The following is a 22,556-nucleotide window of genomic DNA, read 5'->3' as shown; positions in this document are numbered from 1 at the left end:
AGCACCATCTACACTGGCGCTTAGGTCGCTATAAGTACGTCACTCAGATGTGAAAAATCCACACCCCTGATCAATGTAATAATAGCAAAGTAATTCTATAGTTTAGGCCTGCCCTCATTCCAGGAACAGAGTGCCCAGAGCACTTCAGTTGGTGGCAGAAGTGGCAGTGGTTGACATGACCACTAGCTAAAAGTTTCCTCTCCTTTGCTCTATCAATTCTGGGAGGTGGGGTCAACTGCAAGGAGAGTTGCCACTACTGGCCCTCATTCAATGAGTGCACTAGGGAGGTGTGAAGGGGATGCAGGAGAGGAAGAGGATTACTGCTTGGACAGCATGCAGAAGGGGAGAAAGGAGTGTGAATGAAAGAACAGAGGGGCCAAAAGGAAAAAAAAAAAGGGGGGGGAGAAGCTGAACAAGGAAGAACGTTATGACTAAGACTCAAGCCTGTGGCAACTTCCCACCCGTTATATTTTCTCCTTTTTCTTTCTTCACATTTTACTTCCTTTTTCTTAGTTTGCACTTTTGCTGTTTCTAAGCAGTTCAGCCACATAAACAGTGCTTAGAAAAAAATCAGAGACCAACTTTTTAAACTTAAGTTTAAGTAAATGGATTTATTTTTTAAAGAAAAAGTGAAAAAAGCCACCACTGTTCATAACTGCCAGAATTACAGCTACTGTTTACTTACTTCCACTAGGTTCTAGTACCAGACAATCATGGAATTGTTACACTTCAACATAAGTTTCGCTTAACACCAAATTTAGAAAATGCTCCATTTTAGTCTTTCATTTAAAGGGATTCTCACATCCCATGCAAAGACATAAAATCTATAGGATAGACCTATTAAATAGTTGACTGAATGTAAAGAGCTTAAAATCATTCACATTTTATATTTTAAATCCCCAACAGAATTGTTGGTCTGTAATAAGCAAACAGAAGAAGAGAAAAAAAATCAGCTATCAGTCACATTGTTTGAAGTATATAGTTATTTATATTTTCTGGTCCCGTTTAACAGAAATAATGCCAGCACCCTTCATAAACCTTGTAAGAAGATTTGGAAGTGACAAAGACAACTAAAGTTTATGTTTCCATTCATGTCAGAATATGCCTTAACTGAATAGTGCTACCCAACAGATCATACTATTCTGATGCAACTTGTTATATACAATATTTTCAGCAATTTTAGAACTTATGAACTACTTTCAGGCATAGCTGTACTATCTCCTGCAAGGTTTAAACAAGGGTCCAAAATTCCTGCTCCATACATCCGAGACAAAGGAACAACAACAACAGCTATTTTAAAAAGCATTTTAAGGGACAATCTGTCTACTCACTGTAACAGCAACACATGCTCCAAGATTAGTTTTTAAAAGAGTAAGTGAAATGGTATCTTTTAAAAAAGGGACAGGAGGATGTCCTAAATACCAGAAACTTGTCTGAAGTTGACCACTAAACATGAATGCAATCCCAACAAAGGCTCGAGTAGCAGAATATGTTACAGATGAGCATGAAAAAATTCTGCTAGGTTACCCAAGGGCACCTATAGTGTTAACTGACCCACAGCTGCCTGTGGGTTTGGAAATGAACTTTAGCCTCAGAACTCTGTTCTCGAGGATCAATAAAGATGCATCAATAGTGAACTTGGAAAGGGGATTTCTGCAAAATCACTACTGAATATCCTCCTATCAATTTAAGGAATGTAGGGCTGCCGTGGTTGCCTCCATAACACTGTCTAGCCAGTTTTCCCATTTCTCCTTTAAGTTTGTGTGTATCTTATATACAGCAACAAGGAAGAGAACACATTTTTAAAGCTAGCAAAATATGACTGGATTGTTAAACCATGAAAACTGCCAATGGGACTCAGGGGTAAATTTTATACTGTAAATTACTTCATTAATTCTTTAAATTGACTGGATTTCAAGTTCACTGTCACTTTCAAAATATTACTAGATGAGTAAAGTTTTAGAAATCTTTAAGTCATCAACATGGCTCAATTTTTTTTGAAGTCGCTATGAACGAGAAACCACACACTAAATATGACCATTTGCTACTATAGCAAAAACAAGCCTCCAAGCCCTTTATATGCCCTAATCAACTGTCAAATTTCAATTCTCACTTTTTATTCTGTCCTTGTTTTGTACTCACAGTTCCCTTTCCTTGCACTCGGGTATCTTAATCAAGATAAACTGCATCAGTAGTAAACTTTAACCAAGGGAAAATTAGAGCTTGATCCTGCATCATTCAAGTTGACATTCCCCCCCATTGACCCAAACACAAACAGGACTAAAAAGAAAAAAAGAAAAAGGAGTACTTGTGGCACCTTAGAGACTAACCAGTTTATTTGAGCATGAGCTTTCGTGAGCTACAGCTCACTTCATCTATGCATCCGATGAAGTGAGCTGTAGCTCACGAAAGCTCATGCTCAAATAAACTGGTTAGTCTCTAAGGTGCCACAAGTACTCCTTTTCTTTTTTCTTTTTACGAATACAGACTAACAGCTGTTACTCTGAAACAAAACAGGACCGAGGCCCTAAACAGCAATGCATGGGCATCAGAGGATTAAAACCTGTTTACTGTGCCATCCATCCATAGTTTTATAAAACTGAATTATACACTAGTATGTCACTAGTTCTCTCTAAAACTGGCCCTATAAACTTACAACACAACAGCAAAGGTGGTAACAAAAAGAAGAGACTTCTTGAAAGCGATTCTCTACTGACTGAAAACCTCAAAGCATTCACTTTTTAGGAAGGTTTTGTCCATCCTATTCTTCATATAGGACACAATTATACTAGCAGGCAGTGACATGGTTGGGTTTTCCTGACAGTGATGAACACAATGGTTGGTAAGTCAAGTTTGAGGCTTGTCAATTTTGACAGTATTCCTAATGTGTTCAGATACCACAGGAATGGCTCCAGTATAAAAACAGATGGAATAATTTTAAAGACATAACTGACTTCAAGGAAAATCTGAATAGCAACTGTATGCTCAAAAACTTAATTTACCTGTTAGATTCATAATGCTACTTGCTAAAAATTCTAGGATAGCAAAAAAGTTATAAACTAACTTGAAAACATCATCAATATTTGCTTATAAGTCTCTTTTCTCTGTTAGATAATATATGCAATACATTTTTATTTTCTTTTTTTTTTCCCCTCTCTTTTTTTTTTTTTTTTTTTTTAGTAAAAAGACCCAACAGAAGCAGCCATGTGGCAGTTAGAGCTAAAAACCTCAAACTCTAAACCTGGCAACAGACAATTCATCAACTAGAGAACAGTTTGAGTAGTCAGACATGCCACAGTAGAGCAACAATTCAGTATTTGCAAGAGTAATTCACATTAAAAAAATCCAGAGGAGCATTAAATAAATTCTGTAGCAGATAACCACACTCAGTTATAAAGTAGCACAACAGAACCAAACATTTAAATTCATTTTAAAAACAAATGAACACCCAGATACTAGCCTGATGGATGCAACCCACAGCAATATGTATGCGGGATAGCATACAGAACTAAACTTGCTTTGACAAAAATTCTAGATAATACTGACATAAGTTAAGATCAAAGCAAGTGTTTTTCTTGTAATCTTATTTTCTGAAATTTGTTTATTATGATCAATAGCAAATGTAGGAATATATACACCAACACTTCATAAGTAGTTATGTAATATTATAAGCCACACAGGTGGAACCACCTATAGTTAATGTTCAGGCTGAACTTTTTCATGTCTGCTGCAGGCTGACTTACTGGAAAAAGTTTCAAATAAATACATAAATAAATAAATCCCACAGTTGAACCATTTCCTAGAATAAGGACAGGAAAAATATATATTTTTGCCCATATTAAAAAATTCTTACCACCATTTAATTGAAATGCTCCAGTACCTCCACACTTTGACTAACGTATTTTAAGTCCATGCTCCAATCATGTCAGCAATGTACTTTTTGCAAAAAGAAAAGGAGTACTTGTGGCACCCTTAGAGACTAACCAATTTATCTGAGCGTAAGCTTTCGTGAGCTACAGCTCACTTCATCGGATGCATACTCCAGTTTCCACAGTATGCATCCGATGAAGTGAGCTGTAGCTCACGAAAGCTTACGCTCAGATAAATTGGTTAGTCTAAGGGTGCCACAAGTACTCCTTTTCTTTTTGCAAATACAGACTAACACGGCTGTTACTCTGAAATGTACTTTTTGCTATCCTTGGAAAAATCTGCACAAATTTGGTCAACATATAAGAATTTGGGGGGGAAAAAATTGCAGTTTGCACATTTTCGGTAAAGGCTGGTGGAAGCTAGCAGCCTTACAGTCAGATTTTATATGCACTGAGCATACTCTATTGCCACGCAGTTCCTACAGGCCAGCTGAACTGCACATGCGCCATCCTCAGATTTTGATCATACCCCACCATGGAGACAAACATTTTCCCCACAGTTGTTCCTCCCAGCTGTTGGGGAGCCATTCTGGTACCAGAAACAGCAGGAAGACTATATTCTGTTTTGTCAGTGCTACTCTGCTAGCACTTAAGCAGCATAAGGGAGATGACAAAAGCAGAAGTAGACTATGAGCAACAGGAGCTGTCGAAGGGGAACAGGAATAGAGGGAGCAGAGACAGAAGGGTCTATGTAGATTCCCCACCAAAACCTGGAATCGAACCCAGTATTCCCCTGCCGTCTAGTAAACGGCTGTGAATCCCACTGGCAGAAATTACAGTAGAACCTCAGAGTTATAAATGCCTTGTAACTGAACAAAACGTTATGGTTCTTTTAAAAGTTTACAACTGAAATTGACTTAATATAGCTTTGAAACTTTACTATGCAGAAGAAAAATGCTGCTTTCCATTTATTTTTTTAGTAGTTTACGTTTAACACAGTACTGTACTTGGGTTTTTTTTGGTGGTCTCTGCTGCTGCCTGATTGTGTACTTCCGGTTCCAAATGAGGTATGTGGTTGACCGGTCAGTTTGTGACTCTCGTGTTTGTAACTCTGAGATTCTACTGTACATCTCTTCCCCCTCTAGTGGCTGGCCCATACAGAGATAACAGCTGACTACCGCTACTGATTTTGCTATTATCTCAAGTGGTAGAAATCTGGGCTGTGGGTCTAATGTTCCCAAGCTCTGCTAACAAATCATGTGGTTCCACACCACATGGGCTAATATTTCAGTTTTAAAAACAAGATTACTTAAATGCTCAAAGTTTAAGAAATGCCAGAATTAAGGATGCTTATACAAGCAACCAGTCAGTGATCATGTAATTAGATGCTGCATCATAATGCATATGCACAGTGGACCAAATTAAGATTGCACAGGCAACCTGAGCTGATGTTTCCTAAACTTTTAAGTGCTGCCTATACAACCTCTACCATTCTTTTGATGTTAAGGTTTTTTGCGATAAATATAAAAAATATTCTTCATTACTAAGGAAAAAAAAGGATCAGATTGGTTTTGTAGTTTTACAATTGTTGAAAACTAAATCTGATATAGTGGAGCAAGTTGTAGAACCCACAAACACTGGTAGGGGTTGAGGTGGTCAAGAAAGAAAATAAAACTAATAAATAGATCTTCATACTGAACTCTACTGGTCTGTTCTTATTGTATTGAACAACTTTTGAGTGTCGCACATTTGATTTGTCAAATCTAACAAGGAAGTAGCCACTTCTCTCTCAAATGCATTTTTAGCCTCAGGTAATCTTTCAAAACAGCAATAGTAAGGACACGTGTAAAAATGCAGCTTCTCAAGGTATCTGATTCCTGTCAGCCACAAAAAGACTAAAGATTAAAGAAAAATTATCTGGCATAGATAAAAATCAAATATTTAAAAGACTATAGCATTTGGGAAATGGAAACAAGGTATTGAGAATACTGTGTTGTAAGGACCCAAGTTCCTGTTACTTTAACTGCTTGTTTCACAGGCTCTTTACGTGAAGTAATATAAGCCACAATGGAGTCAGGCAAAAATAATTTGACAACTAGTATTCATATTTTTTTTGAAGGTTTTATTTAAGAAAACAATGGAATGATAGTCATTTTAGATTTAACAGATGCTCTTTTGTGACTTACCTAGCAAATTCAGCTAGCTGCTTGGGGTCTGAAAGGTCAATGCCTGGTATTCCTCCAGGAGGAAGTTTCTTTCCTGTCATGTACTCTGAGTAATCGGGTGGAGAGTTCTCGCCAATGATCTGTTCTTCCACCACTGTTTCATGGTCAATATCTTTTTTATCATCTGAAATAGACAAAATTACCCTGTTGGTTTACATATATTAAATCAAACACCATGAACACTATCATTAGGCATCTTGCATGGCTAGTATTTCAATGCAAATTAGCTATTGCAACAAGTAAAATTCTAATGTTCTCCAGCCAATCTCAGTGCACTTCAAGACTCCTATGCTACTTGTAAGGAGTCTACAGGAATCAGTTCCACAAATTATAAAAGCCACAATAGACATTTTCTGAGGCATGATGAACACATGCACACACTTTTTAATTAGGTGTGTATACAGATCTAGCAATAGTGCAAGTTTTGGGGAATAACTAGGAACATCCTAGAGATGACACATACACTTAACAGGTGGATCTTGGAATGTGCCAAAGTATGTATTTAAAAAAAGAAAAAAGGAAACCGGCATGCCACAACACTCAAATAAACTGTCTGGGTAAAAGCACCTCCAGAGATCACCTCTGAAGGCAAAATACTGAGAATCTGGTGGAGGATTTTAGTAGCCAGAGCCAATAGGTGTGTAGATGATTATGGAAGACAAAAAACACATCTACCTTCCTATACCTGACCTGTTTCCCTGCAGCAAACCCCAATATGTCTAACTTCGGCCTGATCTACACCTAAAACTTAGGTCAACCTAGCTACATTGCTCAGGGCTATGAAAAGTTTTGCCTTGTGCAACCTATCCCCACAGTAGCTGCAGCTAAGTCAACAGAAGACTTCATCAACCTACTTACTGCCTCTCAGAGAGGTAGATTACATACAGCTATGGAAAAACCCCTTCCATCGGTACAGGAAGCATCTATGCCATGGGTTCTCAAACTTCATTGCACCACGACCCTCTTCTGACAACAAAGTTACTACTTTGTCGACACTTGAGGGGCGTGGGGGAGGGGTAGAGCCCGAGCCCCGCCACCCCGGGTGGGGGTTGGAGCTCAGGCTTAAGCCCCGAGTCCCACCAAGTCTAACGTTGGCCTTGGTGACCCCATTAAAATGGAGTTCCGACCCACTTTTGGGTCCCACAGTTTGAGAACCACTGGTCTATGCTGTGTCACTGTAGTGTAAACAGGTTTCAGAGTAGCAGCCGTGTTAGTCTGTATTCGCAAAAAGAAAAAGGAGCACTTGTGGCACCTTAGAGACTAAGGAATTTATTTAAGCTTAAGCTTTCGTGAGCTACAGCTCTCTTCATCTGATGAAGTGAGCTGTAGGTCACGAAAGCTTATGCTTAAATAAACTTGTAGTGTAAACATGGCCTAAATAGGATATCTTTACTGCCTACTTTGGCAACAGTCCTGCCAACTCTAGGGTTTTTCCTTTAAACTGCAGGTTTTCAGACCTTCCTTGTAGGTCCTACAAGGAAAATCCATGAATCAGTGGAGACAACTCTGTTGGCTGCCTTCCTAATCACACACCATGAGAGCAAAGGACAGTCAATGAAATCTCCTGCACATGCTGAGGGGATCTCACTTCCCTATCCCATCGTGTAAACAAAGGACAGGATAACTCAGACCTTTGATCAGAAAGCTAATTAGGGAGTATTCCTCTCTGCCATCTCTGCAGATCCTCCTTTGGATTCCCTGTTCCCACCAGGCCGGGGAGCAGGGAGGAGTCCCCGGTGCTTCTGCCCAACACTCACCCCCAAGCCTGCTGAAGTGGTGAAGATACTGGTTTCTCTACTGATGTTTTAAAGCCCCTGAGCCAGCAGGGGGAGCTGGCTAATAGCTCTCTTCAGTTTGGAGAGGGCCTTAGGGAAGTATTCATCTCAAAGTGTTTCCCTGCTGGGAGAAAGACTCCCAGAGCCATCTCCCCTTTCCCCCACATCCACAAGGAGCCTTCCCAAAAGACAGTGAGGATCAGAGTAATGAAACATCAGGTATGATGTTAGTAGGTATGGGGCACCTTTATTCTACTCATAGTGCCTCTACCACAGCTCATAGTGGCTATGTCTACACTACCGTGGTAAGTCAACCTACGCTACATAACTGCAGCTACGTGAAGTACGTAGCTGGAGTCAACACCATGGGGGGGGTCGACAGGAGAAAAATCTCCCATCGACTTACCTTATTCTTCTCATCGGGGGTAAAGTACAGGGGTTGACTGGAGAGCAATCTTTACTAGACCCACTAAATCCACCGCCGGTAGATCTATCTCAGAGCATCGATCCCTGCCGTAGTGTATACCTGTCCAGTACGTACAGTGTTATAAATAACCTCCTTGCCAGTATAATCCTACTTCCACTGCCCTGCTTATTTAGGGTAGCTCTGTCAAGCCACCTTTGTCCCATGAGTGAACTCCAGACCCACACCAGAAAAATATCAACTCCCTCCCACTTTGTAGCGCAACAGAAAAGAGCGAAGACTCAGCATAAGAGAGGGCAGATACAGCTCCCCCAGTTTTAAGAAAAGGCAAGGCAAAAGAAGTAGAAAGAAAATGTACTAGATGGGGCAGGACGACTACAGTGAACAAGAAAAAGGAAAAAGAAAGAACTAGCCTGGGTTAGTATGCTCCAGTTATTCATGGTACAGAAATACTTTTTGCATTTTATTGTAACAAACCACCTTTGTTCAGTAAGGTAGAGAAGAGAAAAAAAGAGTACTAAAAGACTTGCATTGTAGGAAGTTTCTCTTTTCTTTTAGCTTTGTGTTTAAAAATACCAACAAAATGACAACTCTCTCTCCAATTTGTAATGCCTGCTTTTAAACTATGCCACACCAAGCTATTTCTAGAATTGTTACTGCTAGTTTGAAGTTTAAGCTTATCTACCAGCTCAAAGAGCAGTTCACTTAAATGTTTCATGGTGAAAAATGAAATACATTTTCATTTTGTTAGAAAAATGTGTTAAAGAGTTATAAAGAGAAAGCTCTAATATACTTATTGAACAAAAAAACCTGGAAAGTCTTCCTACTCTTCATATTACAGATTCTCCATCTTTCAATCTCTAATAACTGCTGAAAATACTGTTCACATTTAACTAAAAGTGAAAGTACAAAATGTTTAACATATACGTTTTCCAGCACCTACAAGAGAAGCCACCACTCTAATTTAGGAAGGTATTATAAATGCAGAAGCCTCAAGCTCAACAATGTTCTTCCAAATGGTTAGTAGCTTATGAACAGTATTAAGTGACATTTATGACAGGTAGAAACAAAACTTCTAGGAAGTTTATAGTTCTGTGTATTTCTGAATCAAGTTTTACACCTTCTGAATCCTTGGAGCAGAACAAATTTTGATAGCCTCTCTTGTTTAGCTAGTTCTATACCCTCTCCCAACTTCCAATCTGAGTTTGGTGATATTTACAAGAGACAGAGGTTAGTTTTCACTTTCAGCCTCATGTCAGATGAGCTAGTAAATAAGAAAATTGTATACATATATTCCTAAAGAGTATCCTTTTTTCTAGTAGCATGAGCCACAGATTCTATAATGCTTACTTACAGCTTTGGGGGAAGAATTCAGAACCGTCAGAGACTACCTCAGAGATATGCCTCTCCTTCTGAAGAGCCTGCCAACTAAGATCATTTCCACAAATATGTTGAAAACCATGTTCTACATGAGTAAATTACTGAGTAAAACACTAGTAACTATGAGTGCGCCTACCGCAAAGCATGAAAACTTTGTTTTGGTACCTAGCAAATAGTGATCTTTTTTTTAGCCACAAGGCTAACAAAACAAAAACAAAAAACACTATCTGGGGAACTTACCCAAAATTTTCTTTTTGGCAGGTAGGTAGTAAATGTTTTTCAGCACAGTAGTTTCTATAGTTTTTACAATGGAATTTCATCAGTATGTACCCTAGAGTGAGAAAATTTTCCAATGTAACCTAAAACAAATTAAAATAACTATGCATAAAGCAGTTCTTGAGACACTACAGCATTCAATATCCTCCCCAAGACAGCAACAGATCAGGCTTGCACCTCTATTATGAAGTATTTTATAAGTGAATGAACAAGACCACCAAGTAGCTGTTTGGGAGGTTTCTTCTTAGGAAGCATACATTTCCAAAGAGCCCGTTACTGCTGTTAGGGTCTCTCTGTAAGCCATGGTTCTTACTTAGGGATTGCCTCTAACCACAATCCTTTCCACACACAAAACTTTCACCCAAAGTTACTGGTGCTTTCAACCCTTGCTAGCCAGCTCACGTGGGGCTATAGACAAAAGCCCAAGTCAGGCTTTCAGTCTCACTGGTAACCCACCACTTGTAGTGAGAATGCAGGCTAAACTACCTTAGTGCTAACAGTCCCCCAAGGTCTTTACAGAATCAGATATATACAGGGCCAGAAGGGACCTTCCCACTCCCCACCCTGCTGACAACGCCCAGAAAGAGAAAAAGATCTCCCACAATTCACTGGGAAAGATGCATATAGCAGCTCAATTTACTGCAGCATAAAGAACCATGGGATATGCCCCCCAGAAGTCTTAGTACCACACAGGTGAGTAAAGCACCACTGAACCTCATACCTGGGCTAGGCTAATCCATATGCTGATGACCAACTAACTCTACAGTAGTTGACATGGGTGAAGGCAATCTATGCCTTGTATATCAGACACCAGCTGATGCTCCCAGATATTTTAGGCTTCAAGACTTTTTTCCCTTACAGCCATGTGAGAGCCCCGATTATCGTGATTTTCTCAACAGTCTGGATTTGACTAAACATATTTTAGTACAGTGTCCATATGCCAGGTGTGCCACAGCTTTTCCAATGATAACATGGGACAGGACTAATATGTGCTATCTCCTGTGATTTATGGGATCTAGAAGTGACTTCATGGACAAATGCCAGGTTTGTCCACCAAGAACCACTTTATCAGCATGAAAATTGCACTACCAGCACTCTAAGGAGAGAGCGTCTAGTTCCAATACTCATCAGGCCGACATGACTGCTAACAAAAAACCAAACACAAAAAAACCTGACAGAGGGCATACAGAGATACTGTCTTTAAGAGAATCAAGAGAGACATTGGGATATCTACATCATGCTAAACATCCTTTTGCAAAGTGGAATCCTGAGTCTCTGCTGACGACACGAGAGGATGCTTGGATAAAGCTCCATACCTGAAGTGGAAGTTCTTCCTACTGGACATTTCCAGTACCGTGGATATATGTGATACACATCTTAAGCGGGGCACCTTCAAACTCATACTGACACTATAGTGAAGAAAAGGTGTTCACAACAGTAACTAAGTTATGCTCAAGCGAACTGTGTTGTGAAGACTCCCCCTAGCATACAACGTATTTTACTGATTTTGGTGCAACTCCACTGTGTATGGCAGATTTTAAATTACAGTAACATTACAAGATAAAATCCAACAATAGAATGTATCTGGAAAGTGAAAGGGTAGAGATTACCCTGTCCAAATATCTTGTCAAGTGGCAGCCAGCTGGTTTGGTAGGAACAGTGGAAATGGTCATGTTTATTAGGTCCGATAATTAGGGTCCTCCATACTCTGGGACAACGGGACAAAATTCTGTAGCAAACACTCCCAAATGCCATGAAAAGAACTCTTAGCTTCTGCAGTCAATATTTTTGTTTAGACCTCCGTAGATACCCTTCATTTCCATGACCTGTTTTTTCCAGAGCCCTGTTATCTGGCTCCATCGATTACAGAGCAAGGAGAATATACTATAATTGAAATAAATCCCACTTCTGGGAAAGCTGGAGAACATAAGGAAGCTGCAGACAACTCCCAAGAGTGCACAAGGACAGAAAGTCGCTGGTTGCTTGGTTCATTAAATGCCAAATTCTTGCATCCCTCCTTCCCCCACCAATCTTGCAATCTTTGAATCTCCTGACTGAGAGATGCAGGGCAGATGAATCTAAGAGCTACTGTTTCAGGCCTTCTGTAAACTGGGAAAGACAACATTCCATCACCTTATTCTCAATTCACCTTTTCAATGTTATCTTCATAATCACAAGATTAGAATGTTTGGTTTAAAAAAGTTAAAATTTTGGAATAAAATTCTGTGGTAAAGAATGAATTCAGTGGCTGAGGAATACACAGGACCATCTGCTAATAGTAATGGTCTCTTCAAGCCTTGTCATCAGAATCACAACCTCCTGCAACATGCTGACTTTCTGCTTTGTCCTGGACAATGGCAAGAATGGTTAAAAGACACAAGCAGATTTGTGTGGCAGGACTGGTACAGCACATCTGTGGCCACTGCTCGTTGATCTCTTCTGGCAAAATGGCTTCTTAGTTATTATGTTTGGAAGAAAATTGTTGCTAGCTTGCTAAATTCTCTAGTTATGTGCCAAACCTCTTGTTACAAGTTCCATTCTGCCTCACCTACTGTTTACCTAATTGACTGTTGGGTTGTGTGTAATGTGCATTGCACGTATTGTGAACAGGGTTCTTCTCTGCCCAGGTCACCCAACCTGATCATCACTAGATGATGTATGAATTGATTAAGTGCTGCACATATTGATCTTGCCATGATTTGACTTCAACATTTATGTGAGGCCACCATGAAACATGACAATGACACTTACATTAACTCTCCAGGTCACCAAACATCCAGTGGAAGGGAGAAGAAAGCCACAGTGTGAGGATTTGGGAACTGGTTGGTACTGTGACTTCACCCTCCATTAACGTGGACTACCCATTAGCGGTCAAGGTAGTATGCAGTCCACCTTGCACAAAAGCTCTTACACACATTGCAGCAGTAACCAGAAACCTCACTAGTCTGGGGTGACCAGTCTGCTGTGTGCTCCTCCCCAGCCAAACAATTCAAACATTTGTCACCTCCACATAATATTTTGTGACACTTCACCTGGGGCTGATCTTGAAGGCCACCTGGTAAAAAAAAAGTAAATGGGAAGTCAAAAAATGGAGCGAGAATGGCAATAAAGAGTAGACCATGTGTGTAAGGCACCAAAAGGAGTGTTTGTGCACACGTCTATGCTCACACACAAGATTTTATTTTAAAGAACTAAGCCAATAAAGTTGCATTACGCAAAGCAGAACACAACTTCAGCTACTAAGCAAATACTGAAGATGTGTGTTCTTCCCCTCATTCACATATGCACCATTAATGAAGGATTGAAAATTAGACCTTAGATCAGTGTGAGATTTCCTATACCAACTCCTGGATTGGTACCAAAAGAGTACTGCACTTGTCCAAACAATCCACACCAGATTTAAGGTACTTTTTCTCTGTCTGCCCATGCTAGAAATGAATGCCAGCCACCACTGGAAAGATGGGGTGTCCACGTATACAGTGGTGGACTTGATTCATTTCCAGCTGGGGCAGTTGAAAAAAAATACCAACTTTAACTTAAGTCATTCTAATTAACTTCACGCCTCAGCTCCCCATCTCCATTCCAAACCAATTTTAATGACTGTTACCTCAAGCACTGAGATGGCACAAAGCTTTTTAAAGCTACCCGAAGCTTAAGAATTCCAGTTCTCAATGAAAGACGACGACAAAAAAACCAAACATTTTTTCTGTATTTCACTGCGTTACTTAACCTCTTCCTGAGCATAGAAACAGGAACTCCTGGCAACATATACAGCCTACAGGATCCTAACCTTTCACCGCTGCGCAGGATGCTGCAACCACAAAGGTATAAATAAGATAAAGAACTACCTAAAAATCCAGCTTAAAAACTCCTTTGTATCCGATTCTTTATGATGTATGCAAAAGTTCTGAAAAGTTCTCTCTCCCCTTAGAAAGATCAGGAACATGAAGTCTGATGTTTTGTTTTGCTGGAGGACTTATAGGGTTCTTAGATATGTTGTGCGTGCTCTCATTTTAATTGCAAGGCACAAGTCTTTAACTGAACCTTTAACAAAAACACCCTTTCTCCTGTATGTTAATTATGCATTATAGTTATTTTAATCTATTTAAAACTAAAACAAGTTGACTAAAAGCTAAAAGACTAGGACTCTAGTATAGAAACAACCAAGTGAGAAGCAATTTGATAGGTATTTAAAATAATTAATGCTACAAATGTGAGATTTACCCTCACAATTGAAAGACATTACATTTAAGACAGGGGAAAGAAAATATTTACAGTTGAACTTGTGACAGTTTTACAGGCTGACAGCAGATAAATACTTAAGGATCCCCAAAACGTCCACTGTTTTATGAATCAGGATTAAAAAAAGGTTATCGTCCTCTGCTTGAGGGTATAGGCAATCACTACTTGCCTCAACTGGGAATAAGTTCTCCGATAAGCACCTTATTCCATAGTTCTCCATTACCTGGAGATTTTTGCACCTTCCTGAATTAGATGTCTGGTCTGGTAAGTATGGCAGTTACTGTACTTCTAATGACAGACAGCACTAGATGCTGGAGAAGGAAAAACAACCCACGAAAGTCAGAAGTCAAAACCTCCTAGATGCTTTGATGTGAGGCTGAGCATAATCTTAAACTGACATTTAAATGGAAGCCCACTGAGATGGAACCATAAAATTATCAAGACTACTACAATTTTTATCATTCATGTATTTTGGCCCTCTCAGACTACTACATCTTGTACTCCCAGGGGAATTGTGTGACAATTAAAATTCTGCATATTTTATTTGTCAAAACAACACAATAGAACCACACCAGTTTCAATTAGTTTGAGAATATATTTCATTTCAAAATACCTGTCAGCAAGTCTAACAAAACAGATCATTTCCCCCCTCACCCCCCCCCCCCAAAAGTCAGGAAATGTTTTGACAAATAGATTCCTAACAAGGCATATTAATACAGAACTTTGAGTAATTCATTTAAACTACAAAACAAGAACATATTTCCTGCATCCTTCAGAAGCAAAGGCTTGGGGGAGTCAGTGGCTGAGGGAGAGGGAAGGAGCCTGGAAGGAGGATTGTTGGGTGTGGGTCAGAGAAGTATGGAACAGGGTGGTTTGTTTTTTTTTGGGTGGTGGATTGGTAAGGAGTTGGGAAGCCTCGCCCATGCAGACTCTAGCTAACCCCTCACCTCTCCCCATTCAGTCAGGCAGACCTGCCCCATCCCTGTGTGTCCCTGCAACCTCCCTTCCCCCATCCCCATGTGTCCCTGCAGCTCCCTCCCATTCAACTCCTGGCTCTATGCTGTCACCCCCACACCGCAGTCTGTACCTCCACTAGTCCTTCTGAACCCCAGTCTGTGACACCCCATCTCTAGCAGCCCCACATGCCCTGCTCTGTCCTGACTGTGAGGAACGCTGTCTTTCCATCCCTCTCTGCCCACTGACTGCCATCTCTTCTGGCACCATGGCAGCCCCTGGTGAGCGAAAGGTGTAACTGCAACACCTCTCCAGTAGAACCTATATTTTGCAGGGGGGGAGAGAATATCTGTGGGGGGACAAATTCTGCACAGGCACAGAATTCCCCCAGGAGTAATTTTTCTGTCAACTCCTGTCTGAGCATATGACACTCAAAAATGTGTTTTTTTGAACAGAATGCTCAACAGCTGAAGGGGATGGCTTAGGACTGGTCTACTCACAGAAATTGCACTATTTAACTAAATCAATGCAACTCTTTTGTGGTATTACCAAATTAAGCTAAATCAATTTTAGCCACAACCCTATTTTAAGAGGCCTCACAGAAGTAAGTTATAATTTAGAAGCTAATTTAGTTGAATCCATGCAGTGTGTGTAAACCAGGCCCTAATGTTCTAAGCTTAGTGTTTAAAACAACAAGTCTTTCTGGAGCCACAATTTCAGTACTGTCTTCCCCAGTCTGCAAAGAGCTCCAGTGCTGCTCAGAGCTTTGACAAGCTTCAGTAAGAGTGCAATCTGACTGGGGTTTTGTAAGTTCTTACTGCTACTATCCAAACCCAGCACTGACCCTAATTCATTGAAGATGAGGACTCAAATCGAAGCTGGGAGGGTGGTGGAAGAGACAGCTATGATGCTGGGGAGGAGGGAGGTGTAGAATCGCATTTCCTCAACCCATTCTCCCTACAACCAAGAAGCACGTAGTCGTTCCTCATTTCCAGAAAACAAAAGTTGTAAGGTGTCAGGGAAACATGAACACAGAAGGGTAAAGAGAGAGACAACTTGATTCATTATAGAAAGGAAAAAACAAAAAACTGTTTGCATAGTCCCTACCATAACGAGGCTCCGATCCAGACTGTGGCCTGTGAGTGCTACTACAGTATATATTTTACCAACAGTGGGGTCTGAAGCCAGGAACAGAAAACAGGTATAACAAAAAGCAACAGATCTAGTAAGTTACAGATTTTGAAGTATCAGTTAAAAAGCTAAATGGCAATGCATTACTTTAAATTACAGATTTAAAAGTTATAAAAAAACCTAAGTGTGCATTCTTGTGCCACAAAAATCCCAGAATTTTCCCAGTTTATAAAGAAAATCAGGGCCTTTTCCTCACTAGAGCAAACAGCACCATTCATTCCACACACTTTTTTCTCCGATCATGAATGGCACCCAACGCATACGTTGGAGATAAACTATGGACAGTACAGAGAGGCTGCTCAGTGTAGGACAGGGGTTCCCAAACACTGGTCAGGAACGGCAAACCACAGCCCCTGGGAGCCGCAAGCGGCTGCACCTGCGGACGCTCAGGTAAACAAAGCGTCTTGCGGCCTGCCAGGGGCTAACCCTGAACAAGTCGCAAACCAAGTTTGGGAACACCTGGTGTAAGAATACGCTTGAAGAGTTTATAATAATTTTCAAATATCTGAAGAAATATTTAACAGATCAGATCACTGTTTCTTGTACTTCCACATATATGAAAGGAAGTAAGTCAGAAAGCTTTCCAGATGCAAAGCTGAAGTTAGCTTGAAGAACTGCTATAAAGCATTACTGTTTTCAAACTAATATTTTATTTAAAACCAACCTTGTGTTTGTCAAGTTCTGATATGGCAGAATACAGAAGGAGACATAAGAGCACTTTTATGGAAAGCCTAAATGGTTACCAACAACAGTGCTGCAACAGACAACCATACAACACTAAATACTCACCTTTTTAGGTACACAGGCTCACATCTAATAGATTATTATATATGCATGATTTTAGAAGATGTATGGTAACGCTCATTTGAAGGAAAGATCTGAGCCCTAAATTTAACAACACTGGTTTATCAATCACTTTAATAGCATTGGAAAATGGCATGGAGCTGTTAATTTATATTGCTCAGTAGCAGTGGTCACCAACCGGTTGATCCTGGAGACTCTTCCAGTTGATCGCAATCTCCGGCCGCTAAAAGTCCAGTGGAGTAACAGGGCTGCTGCTAAGGCAGGCTCCCTGCCTGCCCTGGCCCCACACCACTCCCAGAAGCAGTCAACATGCCCTCCCGGCCTCAGGGGGGCAGAGGGGGGAAAAAAAAGAGGGTGCAAGGGTCTCTGCACGCTGCTGTTGCCTGCAGCTCCCATTGGCTGGGAATGGGGAACTGTAGCCAATGGGAGCTATGGAGGCAGTGCCAGCAGAGAGGCAGCACGCGGAGCCACGTGCCCCACTCCAGGGGCATGTTGGCTGCTTCTGGGAGCATTGTGGGGCCGGGAGCCTGCCTTAGCCCCACCAACTAGGAGCCACCAGAGGTAAGTTCCCCCTGACAGGAGCCTGCACCCCAACCCCCAGCCCCCTCCTGGAGCCAACACCCCACACGCAGTCCTGCACCCCAAATCGCTGCCCCAGCTCTGAGCTCCCTCCCATAGCCAGCACCCCATACTTCCTCCTGCACCCCAACACTCTGCCCCAGCCCAGAAGGCCCTCCTGCATCCAAACTCCCTCCCAGAGCCCGTACCCCCTTCTGCACTCCTCATCCCCTGCCCTGATCCCCCTCCCTGAGCCTGCACCCCACACCCCAACACTCTGCCCCAGCCCGGAGCCCCCTCCTGCACCAAAACTTCCTCCCAGAGCTTGCACCAGTCACCGCCTCCACAGGCTCAGCCCAGAGCCCTCTCCCACACCCTGAACTCCTCAGCCCCAGGCCAGAGCCCGCATGCCCTCCCAAACCCCAACCCCGTGAAAGTGAGTTGAGGGTGGGGAGAGCAAGCAACTGGAGATGGGGGGGCACAACCTTGGGGAAGGGTAGATCCTAGGTTTCACTTAAATTCAAAATGTGATCTTATGCATAAAAAAGGTTGGAGACCACTGCTCGACAGTGTTTGAAGGCAAAGTGCCCTTGTTCCTCGTTGAAACACCCAGAGGCAAGCCACACAGAATCCAAATCTTGACATGCCACTTGTTTATTTTTCTCTCTTTGATGAACTTTTTACTAAATTTCTAAGTCAGACATGAAGTCTTACCAGGTAATTAAGGACTTGTTCACGCCATACACTTTGCACAGTTGGCTCAATGGTGCAAAACATTTAAAAGCCACTAATTTAAGCCTTGTTTAGTTGAAATATGTGGTGTCAAAAGTCCTATTTTATTATCTTCTGTGATAACAGTATACTACTAACAAGCTTCTCCCCTGTTGAGGGAGGTGGAGTTTTTGGGTATGCTGCTTGTGGAGTTGTGATTTTTCACACCCCTGAGCCAGCAAGTTAGAGCGCTAAAATGTAAGTGTAGCCAAGCCCTAAGTGTGCTATTGTAGCACTTCAGCATAGGTAATGTCTACACTGACAGGAGGGGCTCTCCCATCTGTGTCAGACACCTCCATGAGAGAAGCTAGGTGGAAGGAAGAATTCTTCCACTGGCCAAGCACTGTCTAGAGCAGGGGTAGAGTCAGCATAGCTATGTCTCTCTAAGGGGTGTGGATTTTTCATACCCAATACTCATACCACACCTGAGAGATGCAGCTCTGCCAGTAAATTCCTAGTGTAGACCAGCCCTAACAAAGAAAGTAGCCCTGATTTCTAGCAAGACTATTACTATAAGAATTAAAAATAAGCAACCCCACATCATTGGATTACAATCTAAATATGTGGAGCAGTCAGTTGTGCCAGTATAATTCAAACATCTCTGATAAACTGTTACAAACATGGACAAATTCTCCTCTCATTAGTATAAGGAACAGAGTCCACTGATATCAATGGGGTTTCTCTCATTTATACCAGTTTTATATTAGGATATCAGGCTCATTCATTACATCTATTTTACTTCATTTAAATGAAGTACTAATCTGTATGTATAACAAGCTTTTAGCAAGCACCATACTGGACACTTTGAAGTGCAGAATTCAAATGCACACTAGCACTTGCTAACGGATTTTGGCAATCTCCTGTAGCCTGTTTATTCAGTTGTCCGCCGGTCATTTGTTTTCAGCTATCTTAACATACCTTCAACTGACCACAACTAGACACAGGCTATGGCAACACTACACAGTTTACAGCTTAGTTTACAGCTTACAGTGGCAGATGCTCTAAGCTGTATTTTTTGTGCACAGTCTCTTCTACCTGCTTGACCACTATTGCATTCTATGAGTTAAAATTCAGAGTATAAATTTTTTTTCAAAGTTATGACACTCGAGGTAATAGTAGTAGTTAGCAGTGGAAGATGGAATTCCAACCTCTTCCTCAAGACTCATAACAGCCAGCTCTTCATGAACAGCATACACACAGTTTCAGCGAACAACTGATCTACTAATATATTTTGCTGGAGGGCAGGTGTTAATGTGATTCTTACAGAGAAGACACAGCAAGTAACAATTCTGCACTGATTGTTGCCTAGCTCTTCCAGAAATCTACAAAACACTTCAAAAGTAAGGGAGAGAAAACAATATCTGGAATAAAACACATTCGCAAATCCAGAAACAAAATCAGGTTGATTCCTAACCCTGCAAGCACAACCGTCCACCATCCCTATCACAAAAGGCTAAAATGTTGTATTACACTGGATTTTACATTTTTTAAGAATTTCTTTGACAGGTGTAAATTCCCCGTCCCTAAAACAGACGAACTGAAAGAGCATCTGACACCGTTATTATCAAATGGAAAAAGGCAGAGCTGAAACATTTTCAAGTGCAAGACAGGATCCACAGGCAAACCCTCCCCCACTCTCCAAGATGCTGCCAAGGACCAAGGCTTCTCTGACATAAGATCCACCCCCTTCATCCAGAGCTGCTGACAAGAGATCCAGGCTCCTATCTTGGTTATTTCTAAGGCCCCTATCATTTTGGTATCTGAGCACCCTCTAGATAGAGAAGAGCACGCACACACACACAAAAAGTCATCAGAAAGGTGTTTTCCTCTCTTAGCCTCCACCCCATGTCAGGCAAAGTACCCAGCCCCTCTTGCAACGGGCTTGAGTCCCCAGTGCAGAAGCACACCAGGGCTGGCTCGCCCACTGGGCTCACTTGGAACCAGGGAAATCATAAGTGCCCCAATGAGGCACAGGCACCCACCCCTCGGCAGGCAGCGCCCGTAACCCTCCCACTGCCCTAACGACCAACTTGCAGCGTGAGCGCTGAGGCAGGCGGCGCTCAGGCAGCCATTTATTCCCCTCCGCCCCCCTCATATAACGGTCACGGGCTGAAGTACACGCGTCATCCGGGGCTGCGGCCCATGTTCAGCATTAAAATGCAGCCCAATGGGGCCCCGGGTGTGCGGCGGACAGAAGGGAGGGGAAGGAGGGAACCGGCAGGCAGAGCGAGACGGGGCGCGGAAAGGGCGCTGGTGGAGGCGGCTGCGAGGGAGACGAGGCGGAGAGCCGACGCGGAGAAGTGGGAGCAGGGAAGGGAGAGAGCCGATGGCAGGGAAGAGAGAGCCGGGGAGAAAGAGAAGCGGGGGGGGGGGGGGGGAGAGGAGATGGAGCCAATGGGGGCGAGGAAAGGAGGCTGGGTTCACCCCGCACCGTGCCCGCCCGCACACCCCGCCTCCCCCTGCTGCAGAAACTACGCCATTGCGGCCTAGTCCAGAAGCCAGCAGCGCGCTGCCTCCCTCTCGCTCCCCCTCCCCCCCCGCCGCCATCTTGGCGGCCGCCGCCATCTTTCCTTCCCCCCGCCGGAGCCGGGCAGAAGCAGGAGCAGCAGCAGCGCAGACCCCGCCATCTTTTCGGGGGAGCCGCCATACTTGCCCTGGCGATGAACATGGCGGCGCCCATCACACACATCAAAACATGGCCTCCCTTCAAAACAAAACCGGCCTGGCAGAGCTGATGGGCGCCCGGCGGGGCCTAGGGCCCGGGGAGGGAGGGGCCCGGCGCGCACTTACCCGAGGCCCACATGGTGACCGAGAACTCCCCCTCCAGGGTCTTGATCTGCACCTGCTTCTGCTCCCATTTCCTGCCTCCGCCGCCTTCGGCCCCACCGCCGCCTCCCCCGCTCAGGTAACTCTTCTTGCTGCTTTTCTTTCCGCTGCCGCCCTTCTTGACGCGGCCTCCGGCAGAGGACGAGCCGCCGCCCCCACCGCTCTTGCTGCCGGCGGCGGCCACGGTGACCAGGGTCTGCTCGATATACTCGTCCTCCCCGGCGGGGGCCGGCACCGGGATGAGGATCTGGTCCTCGAAACCGTCGTCGGCCCGCAGCCCGTCCGAGTCGTCTCCCCCCACCACCTCCTCACGGGTCTGCACCAGGATCACCTCCTGGTGATGGTGCAGGTGGAGCTGACCCCCGCCGCCGCCGCCCGCGCCGCCGCCCGCTCCGCTGGGGTCTCCGTCCGAGACGAGCGGCTGCAGCGCGATCATGGGCTGGTGGTGGTGGTGGTGGTAGTGATGGGGCGGGTGGTGCGGGCCGCACTCCTCGCAGCATTCATCCTCATCCTCCTCGTCCTCGTCCTCCTCGCCGCCCACCACGGTCGTCTCGATGGTCTCCACTGGGATGGTCTCCACCTCGATCTCGTGCAGCTCCACGATCTCGGCCGGCATCTCCGAGCCGTCCGTGGCGATGTAAAGGGTGTCTCCCGAGGCCATGGCGGGGCGAGGGAGGGGACGAGCGGGCGGGGGGTCCGGTCCGCTCCCCTCAGCGGGCAGGCGAAGGGGCTCGGGCTCCTCTCGCTTCCCTTCCTTCTCCTCCTCCCCCTTCCACACAAACACCAGGCAGCTCCTCGCAGCCAGCGAGAGGGAGGCAGCCAGCCGCCAAATCCCGGCTACGCTCCCTCGCGAGACTTCCGCCGCTACCGCCGAGACGGACCTCAGCCCCTGGAGGCTGCTGCCGCCGGGACTCACCCTCTCACGCTAAGCAGCCTATCATACCGCGCCTAGCACTGGGGACACGCCCCTTCAACCCGGACAGCCTACTGGAGAGCGTCTGGCACCGAGGCCCTGCCCTTTACCATAAACAGCCTATCGCTGGGCAGCAGGGCACGCCCCCTAGCCCTCCCAGCCTATCCCTGCTTCTTGCGGAAGACCCGAGCCGACAGCGACTAGGGAGGAAGCTGTCACTCTCTCCAGGTCCTTTCTTTTGCCCCTGCGGAGCGGAAACGACGTACGAGGACGGTTGCTATGCTCGTGACCCCGCTTCCCTCCCGGTCTCTGTGACGGGCCGTGGCGGAGCTGCAAGCGCCCCGGGGA

At 43.9% G+C, this 22,556-nt stretch overlaps 1 protein-coding gene across 1 annotated transcript in view; it reads right to left on the bottom strand.

The window, feature by feature from the left end:
• The window catches only part of YY1 (YY1 transcription factor), a 39,120-nt gene extending 16,885 nt beyond the window's left edge, over positions 1 to 22,235 (bottom strand). The window contains exons 1-2 of the mRNA XM_074956232.1: positions 21,260 to 22,235; positions 6,056 to 6,218 (exon numbers count right to left, since the gene is read on the bottom strand). Of these exons, the coding sequence (XP_074812333.1) occupies positions 6,056 to 6,218; positions 21,260 to 21,956 (860 nt within the window). The 5' untranslated portion in view covers positions 21,957 to 22,235. The remainder of the gene's footprint in view (positions 1 to 6,055; positions 6,219 to 21,259) is intronic.
• Positions 22,236 to 22,556: the final 321 nt, after the last annotated feature.

This window comes from Natator depressus, chromosome 6 (genome assembly GCF_965152275.1).
Source record: "Natator depressus isolate rNatDep1 chromosome 6, rNatDep2.hap1, whole genome shotgun sequence".
Classification (NCBI taxonomy): Eukaryota; Metazoa; Chordata; order Testudines; family Cheloniidae; genus Natator; species Natator depressus.
The sequence above is the reverse complement of the archived record's forward strand: the minus strand, read 5'-3'. Positions and strand labels throughout refer to the sequence as shown.